The sequence below is a fragment of the Manacus vitellinus genome, unplaced genomic scaffold, assembly GCF_001715985.3.
Source record: "Manacus vitellinus isolate BGI_N305 unplaced genomic scaffold, ASM171598v3 scaffold_13_pilon, whole genome shotgun sequence".
In the NCBI taxonomy this organism is placed as follows: Eukaryota; Metazoa; Chordata; class Aves; order Passeriformes; family Pipridae; genus Manacus; species Manacus vitellinus.
In genome coordinates, this window is record NW_021938999.1 from 1,631,086 (window position 1) to 1,651,335 (window position 20,250).

The window sequence follows — 20,250 nt, forward strand, 5'->3', positions numbered from 1 at the left end:
CTTCAGCATGCATAAAGACACAGAGAGGTCCAGTATGAGAGCTCAGACACATTCAGACCAGCTCCCTTCATGTCACAATCAGGGCACTGGGACTGCTCCAGCTGGTCCCTTCTGGTCACTGGTCACTGATGGTCACTCATTATAGCTGAGCCATAGCAGGAAGAATATAGCTGACACATTTCCTTTGATGCTGCCTGGTGGAAGACAAGACAGGACTATTTTCTTATAAGCATATATCTTATTCCATATTTCCCTAGCCTTGAGTTTTCCTGAAGCTGATGTTCTAGACTGGCACCAGATAGCAACAGACAACCTGTATCTACAGCATTTCTGGTCACTGAAACTATGTCATATCTGCACTGAAAATAATAATATATAAATTAAACCATAAACAATTAAAATCACCCACAAATCTAACTTAAAAGCCAGGTTCAGAACAGTCAGAGAAATTAAATTTAAAATATGAAGAGCAATTTAAAGTTGTATATCTGAATTAATTAATAAGTAAGGAAAAATTCCTCATTCCTGCTGAATAGAAGTTTTTACAGAATATTCAAACTTTTTTGCTCTTTAAGGTTATCTTCAGCCAAATGGAATAGTAATCCACACTGCTCTGCTTGTCTAGCCAAGGTGTCCTATCAGTTGTCCTCTCCTGAGACTAATCAAGAAAAACAGACTACTACTCATAACAATTTTCATATCTTGCTTTCCAATGTCCAAAAAATAACTGAAAATGAGGTGATCTTTCTAAATGCTGTTATGAGCAGCATATATTTACTGCTACAAAACAAGGGGAGAAGAAGGAACAGTTAATTAAAAAATATAAATAATCTCTGCCAGTAATGTTCAAAAGAATTGTAGCAACTTTAAAGTGAAAGGGGGAAAACCTATTTTCATCAATAAAGCACACAAAAGGGATGCCTAATTGTGAATGTATATGCACTTCTTTCTCTTCACCAAAGTTCTTAGGTAGGCACATTACAGCTCTATTGAATATGAAGGTAATTAACCATGAACTCAGGAGCATGAACATGAACATTAGTAAAGTTTGAGGAATATGAAATCTCTTCCTATTACAGACGAAACAGACACAGGACTTTGATAAACCCATAACTATAACACAATTGGCTCACAGATTGCTTTTTCTCAATCTTTTTGACTGTAGATTCTTCATTGTGCAATTCAAATTTATAATGATTAATTGGCCAAAACCATCACTTTCAAAGAGAAAGAGGGAAGTCCAGCAGAACTTCGTGTATACATAGCCATCTTCTTGTGAAAGCATCAGCTTTATGGCCAAGATGAGTGAGTATGGTGAACTGGAAAAGGACGATTTGGAGGAGTCAGTGGAGAGAGGGAGCCACCTGGGATGACTGACAAAGCATGGCCTGGGCTCCTGAACTTAGAAGCCTCTGCTGACTATATGTACAATACAACGTGCCACTCTAGTCCATTTAAGCTGCGTGTTCATCACATTGAAAGTGAAACCTGTAAAGAAACACCAGGTTTTGCTTAACAGGTATTGGAGCATAGGTATCTTCTATAATCTCCCTGTTGAAGAATTTAACTATAGGAAGAAGCTTTGTTCCCCCTGAAAAAGATGGGATGGGACAAGTGGGCAGAGAAATAAAACTCTACTCCTTTCTTTCACATAACAGTGAAAGTAAACCACTTCTGCTGGAAGGTAAGACACCATTGCCAGCAGGAAAAAGGAAACTCCTTAGCATGGGAGGAGGAAAACTGTCTTGCAGTGCCTTTGCTTTTTGATTTGATACAAATACATGGCCATTCTGAGAAGTTACTTGACTCTTCAGTAGGATGTAGGTAGGCTGATTCTTAAAATACTGCCTGAATACCAGAGTATTACAAAGGGAACTTAATGCTACGTTCAATCAAGATTGTCAATTCATACACATCTTGTGAAATATAATCTCAAAGCTCTATGCTTATGGAAAAACAATAGAAAGAGGTACCTACATCTGAGCCAGCACGTTCTTGAATGCTGTGTGGGGTGGCTGAAAGGGGATGATGACCTTACAAAGGTCACAGTAGGGACACTACTCATCCCCACTCCTTTTGAAAAAAAGTAGAATGACAGATACTGCTGGCAAGTAGTTACAGCATATGTCAACCTCACTGTTCACCAAATGCTATGACAGCTTCACTGATTAGTTTAGGATTTTATGCACACTTTGTCATACATACCATGAAACTAAATACCAGAAAATGTGCAAGGAGGATAAGGCCATAGCTTAATTTCACTATACTGGTACGTATTTTGACAACACAGTCTAGTAATTTTTTGCTGCACCAAACCCTCCATTTAAGAAAGATCTACCCCTACAATCCTCCAATCAGAATCTGTATTTATTATATAATGATTATAAATTCAATATTCAGAATAGATGAATATGAATCAGCTCTTAACTCTGAAAGCTATTCTTAAAAAAAAAAAAGTGACCCTTGAAAACATGGGGATAACAGAAAGGAATCTGAGTTGCAGAAGACTGATTAGTTTGTATTGAAAGAGCTGAAATGACTTGTATATCAGGAGAAACCTAGCATTATTACAGTAAACACAAAAGGTACCACAGCTGAGGATTAAGAGGAATTTTGTCAGTTTTTAGGGGAATTTACAGCAGAACAACAATCATAATAAATCCTTTGTACAAGGATTCACATGTAAAAGATGAGGGATAATGAGTTTGAGTTACTTTGGGGGAGATTCTGATTGGAAACAACAGGAAAATTTTTCACAATGAAGATAATCTTCCATTGTAATAATCCCCCCGACACCCCCCAAGGGAAGTGGTGGATTCCCCAGCATTGGACATTTTTAAGACTCAGTTGGACAGAGTGCTGGGCTAATCTAGACCATGCTTTTTGGAAAGGTTGGACAAGATGATCCTTGAGGGCCCTTTCAATATGGTATTCTATGATTCTATGAACTCTAGCAGAAAAAGATGTAGTGCTTGTTAGGAGCGTTTACAAACTCATAAAACTTGAGAAGACAATCTTGGCTTAAAATCGTATTATCAGGCTTTGTGTTTAGAATGTGTGTTTTTTGAAGTCTTTCACAACTTTTTCTAAAATAAGGTTCTTGAGCCTTTCCCTAACATACATGAATGTGTCCTCACACAGAAATCTGACCTGTAACTACAGGAATACTCTCACAGAACAGGGTAGGTATATTCCATTTTTTTTTTTTAAGAAAAGATCACTGAAATACTAGGGAGAAATTAGAAAGAAATATGCTTTTTGTTTTTTTCAAACAGACAAAGAAATGGATGTACTTCTATTCTGGGTACTTATTAATATTTTAATATTTTCCTGTAAAATGGACATTTAATCTAACAACAATATTTGCAATCAATGATTTTCAGAACCAATATACAATGAATTAATCAAACCCATGCAAAAATGTAATGGGCCGCCTCATTTTATAAAACCATGATCTCAAATCAATTATCCAAAAGGTTCCCCACTGTTTATTAATTCAGAAGAGTCATTAGGTTGTTTAGAATATTAAACATCATTCATACTATGACAGACCCTTGCCAAGTTGATTTTGTGTTATCAGGTTTAAAACCACTACATTTTAATGCACTAGAAAGCGCAACTCACTAACAGTCCATGCTTGGCTCACTCCCAAGAAATAATAATTTCCAACTAAGAGATGATAAACACCATGCAATCCAAGTACAGCTGCACAGAACACTAGCAAGGCCATGCAGAGCTGACATACAGTCAGAAGGTTATTGAAGAATACACACGTGGATTCATACAAAGAAGTCATCCAGGTTGGTGTAGTAAAGCTAGGTATTTGTGGAAGATTAAGAGGCAAACTTGGAACTTTTGGAAGAGCTACATTAGGAAGACTGTTGGTGATGCTCCTGTGAAGAAATAAACAATGTAGGAATACAATAAAAAATAGAATATTTAGAGGACAATGGGGGAGAACCCCTTATTAGACAGAAAACTATAGGCAGGTGCTTTGTTCAGATTTTGTAAAAAGCACTTACTTGACAGGTTGCCATGACTCTTGTTCAAGACCTCTGTGAATGGACTGGGCAATTGATGATTCCATGAGATCGATGTAGCGGACGACCATGGGAACAAAAATTTCTTGCAAGTGCTTGTGAAACTTTCCATTGCACAGAAATGCTTTAAAAACAAACAAATCACAAATACCTTCCTTGCTTTATTTTGTTATAGGAATAAGTATATCTTAAAATGTTTTAGTACACAAAAGCTAAGAATAAGATCCAGCTTGTGTAAGAAATATAGTTCACAAAAGGCAAGTAAAGTGTTCCATGAGGATAGTGCAGTACATTTTAAAATGTCAGTGTAATGAAAACTAGGTACATCCTGAAGTCCTTTATTGAACCAGAACATTTTTGCATCTTCTTAAAATGAATAATACTTTGCTGAAGATTCAGCATTAGCAATTTGGTTCACTACTTACATATCAAGACAGAACAACAACAAAAAAACCCCAAACAAACCAAAAAGATAGTATTTGAATGTCATTCATAAGCAGTAGAATATTACCTGCTTCATAGATGGGATTTACTACATGAAAAACTGTACACATAATGCAAACTTAAGATTTTTAAAACCTGAAGATTAGTTAGCCACCACTACTGCTTGTCCCTGTATCCCTGAAATGTTCTCTTAGCAAATCCTAACTCTTAGCACACTAAGGTCTTGTCCCACCAAGGGAATATATCAGTTTCATGTTTTGAATGTCTGTGTTCACCCATTAATCCAGCACTGTTATTAGGACCTAAAAGAATATTCCCATGTGCATATGGAAATCATACAGGCTGAGCCATAGAGAGAAATTTTCATGACTTTGGTAACCCTCCTTTTCCTTCACTCATATTCTGTTGTTTTAAATTCTTTTGTGGGTTTTTCCTCCTATCTATTCCCGCATCCAGGCTTCTTGTTTGACCGAATGGTTACAAACCCATATTTTGAGAAGGCTTCCTCCTCTTCCTAAGAAGAAAAGCCTGAATCAAAGGGCTCAAAACCCTGGAAACCATATCATAAAATTACAATCCTTCTTGTTCCACTACTAATACAACTCCATGTATAACATATCAAAATAACTTCTATAACTTCCAGAAACTCCTTTGCCTTCCATTCCTGAATAATGTTCGGTCCAAAGTGAACCTGGGAGAGATGGAGACTATGGGAAAAATGTGCCATCAATTTCAGTTCCCTACTGCTACTTGTATTGCAAGGAAGTGCCTTTGTTGCTGAACGTCTGGACACTAATGCTATTTTTTTTTCTTGAACACAAGGATCTGAAAGCAAGAACTAGTTTCTTGAAAACATACTTGTAGAGTAATAGGAAATTAGGTATCAATCAGTTTTACCTAAGGAAACAATATTATGCAATAAAGCATAATAATAAAGCATAATAAAGCCCTCTCTGGTTTTGTGTAACTGCCTCTCTTGCTAGGAATTTTGAAACTTTCAGCTAATTTCAACCACATTAGACACAGGGTTGGAGATATCAGATATAGGAAGTTTCATGAAAACAGGCAGCTAGGTAGCAGACAGAGATTATTAGGGTTTCCACTGAGAAAAAGGCAGCGGCATAGGATCATCTCTTTATTAAACACTTGAGAATCCACCCTTGAGAGCACCGACAAGTCCATTACAAACATGATCCATTATTTACACTGCTCCTAGAACTACTTGTTAACTAGTTAGTTCTAGTTTAATTGTTTGTATATCAGGAATTAAAAATGGTGTTATTTTTCTCTATTTGTAGCAATTTTATATATCTTAAAACTGCATCATCTGTGACCAGCAGTATGCGCGACTGAGGAGGATTTGGATATTAACACAAAGATTTCACAGTAAACAGCTGATGCACATCGCCTTTGAGAAACAAAAGGTGGCTGGTATCCATTTGCACATTAGGCTGATTTTTGAAGGCAATTTTGAGCTTAAAATTAACAGTAAGAACACAACTGTGTCAATTAGGTCAATCTTGCTGCTTTAGAGCAAACCAGTGCAGGACTGTAATTAATCAGGCAATCACAGTTACTTGAAGCGATAAGCTTGTAGTTTAGTGTTTTCTGAGCACACCACAGAAATGCTCTGCTACAAGCCCAGCTCTGGGAATTATAGTAATGAAGCCTCATGGGCAAGAGGGTGACTCTTGTTATTTCAAAGTCAGAAGGAAATTTAAAGAAGTCATGGGCAATAAGAAATGTTCAACTTAAAGAGCTGAATCATTTTTTAACATCATGACACCAGTCTTTACAGGGAAGCGAAACTTTCCAAAATGATGGCAAGACTTATTGTCACTGCTCCTCCACAGGGATGCCTATGTACGTGGGTAAACTTACAAGAGCACTGTCTCAGATCAACAAGTCTTTGAGCTTTCTCTTTTCCCAGGGTTCAGGGCATGGCAGCTCTGATTTGCCCATTTGGAGATCTCTATCAAGGATTAATGTAGGGCAGGGAAAGAACTCAGAGCACAGGAGTAAGTGATATAGCTGAGTATCATCATCAGACTCATGGCACTCTACCCTATGATTAGAATTGATCTTGCCAAAAGGCACCACCTGTGCGTCAAAGCAGATGGGAAACAAGAGATCCTTGAGGAAATGCCACACTTCAAATCCCTCAACTACCACTTGTCTTCAAAGCTTAATTCTCCATTGTCTTGTCCATATAGACACCCCACACCCTCTTCATATGAGCCACCTCACAGAAGCAGCAATAAAACGAAAGCCCATGCCAGGGCAAGATAATGCATAGGCAATGCTAAAGGAAAACACATCATGGGAACAGAAACAGATCCACAAAGGAGAAATTCCTGAAATACTGAAGATGAAAATTATTAAATTTTTGCATATTAGGTAGCTGAATCACATTAAAATATGACGAGAAAATACTAGAGATGAAAACTACAGTGTAATTATGCAGCGCTGGAAGGAGGTTTTATCTGTAATAGCAGTAAAAGAATCTACTGTGCTTATGTACAACAGAAGCTGTGGGGCTTCTCTTACTTTTACTTATACAGGCACATTTTAGTAGTTATCCTGGAGTCAGCATGCTATTCTGTCTTTAAGAGCTTCTGCAGAATCAAAGGAAAGGAAGAATGACACAGATTAACATGAGTCTCTTTTCCACTGACAAAATTAGCCCTTTGGCAAAGAGTCTATAATTACCCTGCTCTCCATAGGCTTCTCTGGAAGGCACCACTTGAATTTTCTGCCATATTTTAAAATCCCAAATGAAAAAGAGTAAATTTCAAGAAGGAAATATCCTTGAGGGTCCAGATTACATTTGTAGCAACTAAAACTCAACCAATGCCATGTGAAACAAAAGTTTATATTTCCATTCGTTTCCTGTTTATATTACTTTCTGCCTCCACAATGAAGTTCTTAATCAGTTATTTAAATTGTAGTGAAAATTGCAAGTGTATCAGCTTATATAAAAATTGTATTTTTACACATAAGACATATATGAAATGTCTTGAAAAAGTGAATTGATACTTTTCATACTTGAAAAGTGAATTTTAGAGGTATATTTTGTGGAAGTAAGATGAAAATTTATTTCATCTTTATAAGACAGAGTGACATAAACTGGTTATTGCACAATTTACCTCTGCCAAAACTCCCATTTAGTCAGAAAAGGTTATGAACATTCTGGCAAGGAGCTTGAGTTAGCTCTCATTATCAGTAAGCAACACTTGTAGCTCTTATCTGAAGGCAGACTATGATTTCAAAGCATCTCCTAAGAGGACTGAGCAAAAATTTTAAGTCCCTGATCTAAGAAAAGATTCCCACTACAATTAATGAGAAGTGTAAGTTTGGAGGAAAGGTATTGGTGTGGGTATAAAGTTTGCCCTGATTACATGAAATCCAAGTTGTTTTCTAACTCTACTCTGTAAGATAGGGGCTATGATGTTATACATAAATTCTAGTACAAAAGAGATACAGAGGATGTAACAGAGCAGGAAGGTGATGATGCTGTCTTTGGTGTTGGTTGCCACTCTGCTACTTGCAACAGCATTAGTGGAAAAACATATAAGACAGTTCCTGTTTGAAGACAATAACCATAATAATGGCAATGGCATTGTAAAGGCTAACACTCAACATGCTGATTTTTCTAAATCAGCTTCATCAGACTGTCTACAGCTCATGGCTGAGTTAGAGCAGGTGCACAGACATTCCACTGAGTAATACTTGATAGGAAATGAAGCTTATGAGTTAACTATAACTCTCTCAGTTTTGACTGATTCATGCCAATGTAGTAATGCAATAATGCTGAGCAACAGCACAGTACATAGTAAGTGACACTCAGGGAGAAAAGTTGGGAAGGAAAGGAGCAGAATATTGAATATAGAGTTGAAAAATCTCTAAAATAAGCCAAATATACAGATACTTCATGTAACTAGGCATATGCCACTAAAAGTTATCTCTGACACCATCTTAAATGAAGAGGAATTAGTACATGTCTGTCTTCAAGGCACTAAAAACATGATGAATCTAAATAATTAAACAACTACAGAAAGTGAATTGCCCTCTAGAGTTGGCCCTTTCACAACATAGTTTATAGGCTCTGTGGACAAAAAGTAACATATTCATTACAGAATATAAGACACAATCCTGGGACAACTATGTCCTTTTCCTCCCCTATGAATATCTAATTCTGGAAAAAATAATTTTGCTGTCTTAGAGAAATGTTCAGTACTGTCGCTACTGTACAATCTGTGAAGCTTTACACAGTCAGGCATAATTGTGCATGAATAACAGAAATCTTGGAGATCATTAAAATGTATACTATAAAAGCAGCTACAAAAATTTTTTTCAAACCTTTACATTTTGAGAAATCACAACAAATTTATCTTCAATCTATTATTCATCTTTGCGGTGAATGCCATTTTTTAAATCACTTTTTGCAGTTAGGTCTCATGCAAAAAGCTGAAATATTTTATAGGATGGGAAGGTCATACTACTCCATTTTTAAAAACAGTTCTTCAGTTAGACTCAACAGGAATGCAACCACTGATGAACTTTTGCTTGTGAAATTAGGTCAGAAAAAAATGAAGAATCTAAAGGTGACACAAAATGGAGTCCTTCATAATAGAAACGAGAAGCTTCAGTCAGGACTTCCCTATCCTCCCCTCTCTTAATTCATGAAAAGTTAAATGCTGTATTGGGAAATACATTTTCTTCTCATTGTTAATTGAATATTGGCTTTGAAGTATTCACCTTGAATCTTGTACAATGTTTTGTACACTATGTAAAATAACACATTCACTATTATTTGAATAGCCAAGACTATGCATTTTCATTATCTCACAGTCTTTCTCATATTATATTTTAGTGACATAGTTATAAAAATAGTCTTACATGTAAGTTTCCTTTAATGCTGTAAATGTAAGATGTTTTCTTTATTGTTAGGAGTTCTCTCATGTCAGGTTTATGTGAAAACTGATTCCTGCACTGAAGATTTAGAGCTCATTTAAAGCTCTTGAGATAGAATAACGTGCAGGCGTCAGTCCTCCAAATTTCACTGAAGATTAACCTAATATGCAATATGGTGACCTAACAGTTCTTCATTTCAAAGAAATCTGAAAAGTAATCTCTGATATAGCCAGAGAGTGAGAATAACCCAGTGGGATTTCCACCTCTTCATTTCCTAATGAGTTTTTTGATAATGAGAGGTGACTTTGCCAGTCACTGTGGGCTCTATTATGGCTAATTTACTCCACTTCACTCTCCTTGTTAATTATTAGCACTAGCCTTTTTATCCTCATGAGACCATATTCCAGTTTTTCCCTTTTTACTTTTTTTTTCTAAATATATTTTTATGAAAGTGATAGTTTTCAGGAAAAGATTTTCACTTAGCGTAAAGCCAGAATTATTTATTTTACTTTAGAAAATTGTAAAAAATAAGCACAGGAAGCACTTTCTAATAGCTTTAATGGAGTTACAAGGTGAAAAGGCTGTTAATTAAAGAATAAGCACTGAGGTATGTTCTGCTTGGGAATCAATTCTTGGTAGAATGGTCACTTGCCATTTGCTAACATATCCACTGATTTGAAGGTGACTAATTTCCATGGTTGCTTTCCAGTAGTTCTGGGGGAAAAAAAAGTGTATAGTTTTCCAGATGGCTTTCACTCACCAGAAACTGTAATTTACTATATCTATTACCATTAGGGAATTGTTGAAATTGGTATACAGGTGTGATATTTCATACAACAGTTGTTTCATATCCTCCAGTTAAAGTTTTGCAATATTTATGATAATAGTTTTAACATGAAAGTTTTCATTAAATGTCTTTCTTAAGGCTATTTTAATAATTTAGTATTATTATCCACTTATACTTTTAAGGAAAGAAAAATCAGTAGCCTATCAGGAATCTCTTTGCATGTGAGGACAACCCTTGTTTGTTTCTAACACTTCTCTCAGGTTGGAACTAAACCTCAAAGGAACACAAATGACACAATAATGTAGTTAAAACTGGTATCACAAATCCTTCTTATAAGACTACTCTAAAATACCTACAGGGTTTTCAGCAACCAAATAATTGTTTTAAGTTCATGTAACATCACAACTAGGGATGTGCTTTCTAAACTGAAAATATAAGATGGTAGGAAAGACACCTGAATATAGGCTTCAGATTTTTCATCTGGATTTTAGATGATCAGACACCCACTTAAAGTGGTGTACAATCCACTGTATAGGAGTCTAACTCTTCTAGGGTCTGCACAAGATCGAACAATTCCTACACCCTTCTGAGCAGCCTTCTAAATTGAGCTTAAATGACAACATCATGGCTTTTTTAATAAGTTTCTGAAGATGCAGTTGATTCAACAAAGGATCCAAATGGAACATTTGTTGTGTGTATCTTAATCCATTCATGCTAAACCTACAATACCTTTATAGACATAACTAATCTGGAAGTAGTTTACATGGAGGCTTAGAAGGAAACTTTTTTTAAGACTACAACTTTTTTTAAGCAGTATAGATTAAACGCAAACTATCAATGCATCTTACACTACTTGGACATAATTGATTCAAAACCGTGTAATTTGTGAATACTAAATGGTTAAGGGATTGCCAGAACAAGGACTGAAATGCTGCAAGAATAGAGAAAAACTTCCAAGAAATGGTGCACCAGGATATGTATCATAAAAATAGACACTGTCACTTTTATTTTGACCATTATATTATTTAGAAACACATTTCTAAAGTGAGAGCACATGAAAAAATATAATACATAGAATATGTAAAAAAATGTAGAACTTACTGTCATTTCTGAGGGCATTATTCAGCAGCTGGAAAAGTGGGAAGCTGTCCCAGGAGTCCTGCGGCTGTGCCTCAAGTGCTGAATCCATATCAACAGAGTACAAAGACAAAAACTTCTCTGCATGCTCAGCCAACAATTCTGGCCACCAAGCAAATGCCTGCAAACATGACAAAATAGATGTACTAAACACGAGTCAAAGGAATGAAATGTGTTTTATCTTTGAAAAAATATATCTGAGTATGTCATGTCATGTCCTATCTCGTTTGGAGAGGAAGAATGGGCAAAGTGAAAAATGTGAAAATATTTTATAAAACCTTGCATCAAAAATGTAGGAAATCAAACAGGTTATGCTGTGAAAGGTGATATCATCAGAACAAAAATATAACACCAAAAAAACAGAAAAAGGAGTATAAATACCAGAGAGCAAATAATTTGCCAGAGAGCAAATAAAAGCATGAAGGCTTATCCTTGAAAGAATTATTGTATATGCTTCTTTTGTTTTCATTCAATTCTAAAGCTGGTAGTAATCAAATGAATTAATTTTTAAATAAATTTTTATGAATACTTTTGCATTCATTTAGTAATCAGAAGGGATGGTTTTAGTGTGAAATTTTACTCCCTGAAGTCTGAAAAATTTTTTAACAGCTACAGCATGCTTTTTAGTTCCTATTTTTGCCTTAAAGATGTTGACTTCTCTAAGAAAGGTATCCAGTTTTCTTTCTGCAAATGCTATAAGTACATCTTGAGAAGTTCACTAACGTTTATATTCATTTTCAGTAACTTAACATATTGGAATACACAGTTTTCTCTGGGAAAAAAATTATATTCTTAGATAATCTTAACTTTAAAGAAGAGAAGAAATCTGTGAAAAATAGTGTCAGTAAGTAAAGCCAGCTCCACAGCAAAGACATGTAACGATTGTACCTTTTCACTGTCACATAAACCTAGGCTTTTAAAGGTCACTATTGAAGCTGAGCATTGGGTCAGGGGGACCTGTACGATCCTGGAGTTAAGGATGAAGGTGAAGTGAGTTCATGATATAGGACGAATATCAAATACTGCTGAGAGTGTTTTGATCAGAGTTTACAAAAATGTCTGAGAGTGAGAAATGCCTACACACAGCAGATAGGAGAATGTCATTGCTTTCAAACTTATGTCACTCATTTTGAATATCTAATTTTGAATATTTTTGAGTTGCCACCATGGAACATATGTAGCTTGATCTACAAGTGCTGAGTCCCCACAACATCAAATAAAGTCACAGAAATTCTCACTTGCATTTCTGAAATGTAAGTCCTAGGTAACGTAGAATTATGTACTCAGGTCTGAAAGTCATCAAATAAAAGACAACTTCTGTAAAGTGATCTACAAGTACGCTTCTGCATCCTGGACTTTCTGATGACTGCCTGTAGTGCTTTCTGACATGGGGAAAATGGAGAAATGATGAATTGGCAAGATGAATTTTTAAAGAAATGCTAAGCATCCTCTGCTACTACTGAAAAGTAATTTGTATGTTGCGGTGTCAGTATTGAAGGATGACGATTGGCACTATAGTGAGGACAGATGAGGCTTCAAAAACTTTGGCAGGAGTTTGAAATGGAGCCTTTTTCATCAAACTGGAAGAAGTTTCTTATTAATAAATCCTGTAAAAATGGGAGTTCATTAAAGCAATAGACCCTAGAAAATAACTGAATGCAAAAAAAAATGTGCATGGGCTTTGGCAGGTGACCCTTCCAGGCATGCAGAACTTCTTTCAGAAAACATTGCTAAATTTTCAAAGCAAAGCAAAACCAAAACTAGAAAACGAACACGCTTCCTCTCCATTTGCTTCACCTTTGCAAATGACACTTTGAACTCAGATAGAAATTTTTCTGATTCTCTCAAGAACTACCCATCATTACTTAGGCAGCAAGGAAGAAGAACAGAGAAAAAATGTTACAGCACAGTCGTTATGGATAATATGTAAACAGGCTAAAAGCAACTCGCGATTGGTGACACACATTCTAGGAGAACAAAATCATTGACTGGATTAAAACAAGAATGAAGTTCTTAGATTTTAGAAGACAGACAAATGTGGCTATACAACATCAGAAATCATCAAAACAGTTTATGCTACAGGTTCAAGACACGGTTCCATGATAAAAGCAGTGAAAAATAATGCTTAGTTCATCAGGAATCACATACCTCTCCTCCCTTTGGGAATCCCCGAAATTTGTAAATGTTATGAATTAGAAAAAAGAAAAAAAATCTAGTATTAAAAGTGTGATATACTATTTTAGAGATTCATCAAATCTACCATCACTGAACATTTCCTTAACATTATGATGTGAAGTCACCATACTTAAAATTCAGTTTTGAGTAGGGAATGTATAATTTTGTGATCTTTTTCACAGATATATTTTAATATTGACATTCCGTATGCTCTATAAATCTTAGTAAAATTGAACATTTATTACATGAATGAAGGGGGAAATAGTCTTAAAATGATCTTTATTCTTTTCAAGTTATCTTAGATGAGATTGAAAACTTTTGCTGAATAGATTTTCCTGAAGACACATGCAATATATTTACTCTTCTGAAAAACACCACATCTCTGACTGCAAATAAGTAGCAAAGAAATGAATTTTTGAACAGAGATGTTTAATCATGCAGGTGTGATTTGATCTTGGGGTTTTTTTGTATTCTTTTCCACAGAAGTCTATTACTCTTAAAGTAATGCAGGTCCTCAAAAGACAAAGATAACAATATATACATTTTATTAAGTAGTCATTACGGTGTAACACAGTGGCAATGGTAGTGTAGAACAGGACCTCCAGGGAATTAATTTCAAATCATCAAAACAGCTGTTTCTTCAGTATAAGATAAAACATCTATAACAAGTTCACACATGACAGATGTAAGCTAAAAACTAGATTCCACAGTGTGATATAAAGCCAGATGTTTTGAATGATCATATTTTATAACTATATCTTCTAAATCATGTTTATTCCTTTGCATATTTTAAAAAAATATTTTTTTGAGAACATTTTAAAAACAACTTCCTGAACCTTAGAAAACTGTATTTATTAATTAAATGTCTATAACATATAAAATTGTGTGTATCTGGCCAAGTTTATTTTTGTAATTCCTTGATATAAAAGGTGCCATAATTCCAAATATTGTGGTTTCTGCATCATGAAGCAAAAGACATGAGAGTAAGAAACATAAAATTGTTCTATTTTATTTCTTCTATCTTACAATGCCATTTTAAAAAGCACAAGTTTAAAAGCATACTTTTCCAATAAACAGAAGAGTAATGTGAATGCAATTACCATAACTATCATTATTTTTAGATCTATAATCTAGATCTGTACAGCATGATGAAAACAAGCATTCAGTTACATTTTCTTTCTATTTTGAATGAGAGGTGAAAAGTTGGAAGGAAAACTGTATAAGGCTACGAATATTTTCCAAACCATTTCACCACCTCCAGCACAAAGATGCTTCCTCTTTTTTATGCTCTTTAATTTTCATTTCTAAACCTACAGTTCATTCAAGCGAATTCAAGTAGAGTTTTATTTCACTTCACTTTTCATAAGCTTCAAGTCTCTTATTCCTCCGTAAATGTGAACTGCCTTAAACATATGTCAGAAAGTAAAGCTAAAATGTTTCTTGACACACTTGCTTCACATCAGGGGAGAAAAAAATCTAGGAACAAACCATCCTCTACAGCAAATGCAGCTACAGCCTCACCTCTGAATGATGCTCTTCATTTTGCTGCAATACTTCGATACAGAGTTCTGCAAGGTGAAGAACCTCTTCCAGTTTTCTAGCAGGTGTTGCTTGGTTCATGGTCTCTATATGAATATAAAATGCAAATTGAAATTGCTTTAGTTACAAATATGATTTACAGTAAGAGAAAATTATGTCAGAAACTAATAGGAATGGTGCAAAGTGACAATTCTCTGAACTATAAGCAATTTCAAACATTAAGGATAATCATTTAATACACATAAACAGAGTGTCCAGATCACAAGAAAGAGAAAATACTTAACTCACAAAAGCATCACTGATCACTGTAAACATTATCTATTTAACATGTGAGAAATAAGAAGTGCATCAGTGATGCTCAACTTCTGCAATAAGGAAGTCCTTTTTCTTTCTAAAGTCATATATACAAAGACAGCACACAGTAGAGACCTTTCTTGTTATTGTCAGTACCATCTCATTCTTACCAGATGACTCATTACTGTCATCAGCAAGATTCACGTGTTTTGCAGCAGTCAAAAATTCCAAATGTTTCATCTAAATAAGATGTTCCATTTTAGGCATATTTTAAAAATAGGAAAAGTGCAAACCACAATAATTCATACAACTAATTTCTAATAACTAATTATTGAAATAACTAATTTTCTACTTGCTGTTCAGCAATGAATAAATCTGCATTCTGTTCAGTACCATAATGAAAAGTAGCATTATAAAATAAGGATGTTATAACATAATTGACACAAGCCTAATAAAAACTCCACATAAAAGAAGCATAAATGCAAAAGTCCCAAAAGACATGAGGGTCACTCATTCTACATAGTAGACTTCAAAAAGAAAGGAAACATCAAAGGTAAAACAACTGTAACTAAAATTCTTACAAGGAAATTAAACACTGATTAGTTTTCAATTAAAAAAAATAATCATAGGACTAGATCTCAGAAAGAGTCATGGAAGATAAAGGAAGAGTCCAACTGAAATTTTTTACAATCACAGTTTAATCATTAAAAGTAATTTGTCCAACTACATAATTTGCATTGTTATGAGTAACTTTAGCATTAGCTATCGAAGCTTGCTTACTCAACAATGCTTGTTTTGCTAAAAATAAACTATGGGATGGATGGAAATGATGTACAATATAATCATATATAAAGTATGGTCACATTAACCAGCTTTGCAGACAACTTATGAAGCTGACAATAAAATGTCAGTGAGGGTCTCAGGAATCCTATTTTCTCGTTTTTTGTGCAAGTTCATGGATCATATGGATAGCAACTTACATAAATACACATCTTCATATATAGAAAATTCTGCTGAAATTTCTGTCCAACTTCGCATTCATCATGACATAGAACATTAGCAGATTAATTAAACAATTTACATAATCTCCCTGGTCTCAGTAAGAATATCAATCTGCATGCAATAAATGTTTTTAACAGTTAACATTTCTGGCAGGTCAAAGCAACTTTCCAGACATTTTAAAGGCAGGTGATCTTGTCCAGTTCTTCAGCACTAACACACTGATGCATAGTACAGTGATAAAATATACAGCTTTGATGCAATCTTTGAAGAAACATTGGATTAGAATGTCCAGCAAACATCTACTTCACAGTAAATTAAAACCCACATTGTTTTCATGAAAAAACAAAGCAGGCAAATTATTTATTGAAGCAACTAAGAAGAATTTTTTCGAATCTTATTAAAATAACCATACAACCAGACACATTGAAATAATATGTTTTCCAAAACCACTATCTAACTCAAGAAAGACTTTTTGTAGAAACATGGGCCAAGCCCAAAATGTAGACCAGGACACAAAATTACATTCATAATGCCAAGATCACTGTTATCAACACTGTACTGTATTGAATTTGCAATTTTTATACTATAGAACAATTTTATGAATATAATAACAACTATATTGAATCAAGTGAGATTAGGAAGGATTGGTCTAGTCCCTATTATTTAGGTTATAGTATACAGACTACTATTGGATTCAAACTAAACCCGTGGTTTCTACACTTATCCTGGGCTGAAACTACTGTTTCCTCTAGTGGTCAATGTCCCCTCTGCCCCAAACACACAGCAAGTACTATTCATACATAAACACGCATAAACGACTAATTTTATTTCGAATTCACCCTGATTTTCATTACCTTACTACTAACCAAGTAAACAAAATAATTGCATTCGCAATGGCATTCATTCCTAATGAAACTAAATAAGCTGTAAACTATTCAAAAATTATATCCTAGAAGGGCTCCTCTAAATTATTAAGGAAGTAATTATAATAATTGTATTGAATCTCATGTTACATTTTTGCATTCTCCTTCCTCACTACGGAGAGCAGGAGAAAAAAAGATTTACTAGTTAACTGTGAGATTATCCTGCACCACTCTGATGATGAAGAGAAACATTGTCTCAGGCAAGTACCAATTCAATTGAGCAGGGCACTAATGAAGCTCAGTTCTGATCGTATGTGCTGAAGTGAAGAATTTTGATCAAAAATGGAAATGAATGGAGAGTCTGGTTTTTTTGGTGTGTTTGTCTGAAAGGCATCATAAGCCTAATAAAATGAAGGATGAAAGACAGGATCAGAAGTGTTCCCACACAGGCAATATGGGAATACAGTGTTCCCTAAATGGGAACACTTAGGAAGGAGAAGACCTACTTATGATCAGGCATGGTGCTGCCATAAGAATAAATCAGTCGTGATAAATTATTTAAAATAGAAACTGTAATTTTCAGTCATTAAGGGACTAATGTTCAGGATTAGTTTCTTCAACAGAATTAGCATGTTTAGGAGGAAAGAGGGTAAGAAAATTGTAAATATTCCTTTGAGGTGAGTATGGCGAGTTTCTGAATGATGTTTCATGGAGGAATGACTAAAAATGTGGGAAACATTTGAATTCCAGTTTCACTTTTCATAAAACTCACCATACTATTTACTATTTACTAGCTTACTCTGAAACAATTTATTGCTTGCTAAAAACAAACAAATTACTCTTGATGTTTCATACAGCTTTTCACAATATTTTAAAAATCATGATTTTCCTATGAGATTTGTTCATAAGAAAAGATGGCAGAGAATTGCACTCACTCTCCATCCTCGGACAAATCTCTCTAATTTTGTTGTCATTTACTTATTCACAGAATAAATCAGTTCAGACAATTTCTTCTGGATGCTATGTACTTCCCTACATTTCACTTAAGCTTCATCTGAAGCTTCCTTTTCCATTTCTAAGTTACCACATCAGCTAGTCATTTTTCTCTGTAACTAAAGAGTTTTCACTTTCAAATTCTAGGCAGTATGTTTTATGGATAACCACCATTTACATGGGTATATAAACAAGGGGTTATGAAGTAATTTGAAACATAAAAAATGAAATACTTTTTTTTTTTTTTTTTTTTTACTAAGCAAGTAATATATATGAAATATGAGTAGCAATAAATTCTTATCTGGAAGTTTTAGAACCTCCAAAATACCTGAACAAAATACTGTGCTTGGCTTTGTAAGCATAAAAGAATTATAGGAATAGAAATCAGTGCTGTCAGTTTTCATTATATTCATGATGTCTTTCTTCCCACAATTACTAAGGGTTGTTAAGATGTGTTTACACTGCTCAAACTAACAAGTTGCAGTGGGAGTCGAGACAGTAAATATCCTGCTTGACATCTTTTAGAAAATAAACAGAAAAAGCCATCAATCATCTGTTTTCATCTTTGGTTTCTACTGAAATGAAAAAGCAAACCAGGCTTTGCAAATAATGATGCTTTCTCAAGTATGCATTACCAGTGAACCACACAGGTACCAAGAAAATATTGTCAAATGAGCTAAGTTAACTGACTAAACCACTGCTGAAATGAAAAAGTGACTGCTTCATGGACTGATTGAGCCTAGGGCCACAAGGGACTGTCAGACCATCCAGTCTCACCTGCTGTGTCATACAGGTCTGGGAACTTCTCACCAGTCCTCCTTTCCTGAGACAATCAGGATGTCTAAAACCCAATAACACTGTCTCTAAAACCTAACTTAAGCTTGCTTTCCAGAAGAGAGTTTATCTTTGAAGACAAATGCACAATTCACCTCTTTCATTTTCTCCCCAGTATGTAAGCTGTTAAACATGTGTGATTAATTTCTCATTGACACTTGCTGAGCACAGGAATCTGCTGATTAAAGAGCCAATTTTCCTTGGTTATGAATACAGTGCAGCTATGACATTCCTGTCTATGGCCTGCCAGTCTACCCCCACTGACACAGTATACATCTCTTACTGGTTTTCCCTGCCTAGTATTTCATCCTTCCTCCTTTTCTTCAAACAAGCATATCCAGAACAAGACACTCAGGAGAGTCAACCTGTCTCAAAGCCAGAGACCAATGGCAGGGGTATTGGAAAAAATGCAAGTATATTAAGAGACCCCCAAGTTGACAGTCTCATTGGGCTTACAGAAACCTTCACATTCACATCCAGAGAGGTGGATGTGGCTGGAGACTTCTGGGGTGATGCTGCAGTTTAGAATGAGGTCCAGCTCATTTTATGTGAAAGTGCAACAGAATATCCAGTTTGCATTTTGATCCTTCGTGTAAGACAACTGGCATTTGTTTTAATTTTCATCAGCACTGTTGCTCTGGTTGCTGGCAGCACTCAGGAGTTGTGCTACTGAACATTAAAGCTACCAGCATTAAATAAAGCCTGGAGAAAGTGCAAGATGTCTAATAATGGAGGTGTCTGAAGATCAACTAATTTGTTTCTATGCATGTGCCAGAATTAGATGCAGGGAAGAGCAGATAATGCAATGACTGTCTGCAGTCAAACTCTTTCCAGGATACACTGCATGGCTTAAGCAAGTTTTGGAGTTCCTGAAAGAATTTGTTTGTATAGATATTCTGTAGGAGGACATAAATCTTGCCAAGGAATCTGACTGGCCCACTCCAAATAGGAACCTGAGAGTGTGCTCATACTGATGCAGAGAGGATGACAGGGACACCCCACAGTAAAGCAGGAATAATATCATTTGATAATACAGATGCATCATAATTTGGGCTTTACAGATCCAACTCTGTTCGAGTAGGGTCCATTACTTTGATCTTTTTCACATGTGAAAATTGCAAGATTGCTTCTAGACTTGTATCAAAAGCAGTACAAATATCAATAAACTGGAGCTAATATATTACTAAACCTTAACTGACTCTGAAGAGTTAATCCACAACTAGGATAA

At 35.2% G+C, this 20,250-nt stretch overlaps 1 protein-coding gene across 1 annotated transcript in view; it reads right to left on the minus strand.

Moving 5' to 3' along the window:
- The window catches only part of CADPS2 (calcium dependent secretion activator 2), a 289,954-nt gene that overhangs the window by 45,780 nt on the left and 223,924 nt on the right, over positions 1-20,250 (minus strand). Inside the window, 4 exon segments of the mRNA XM_018067963.2 lie at positions 3,774-3,893; positions 4,023-4,164; positions 11,287-11,443; positions 15,019-15,122. Coding sequence (XP_017923452.2) covers positions 3,774-3,893; positions 4,023-4,164; positions 11,287-11,443; positions 15,019-15,122 — 523 coding nt within the window.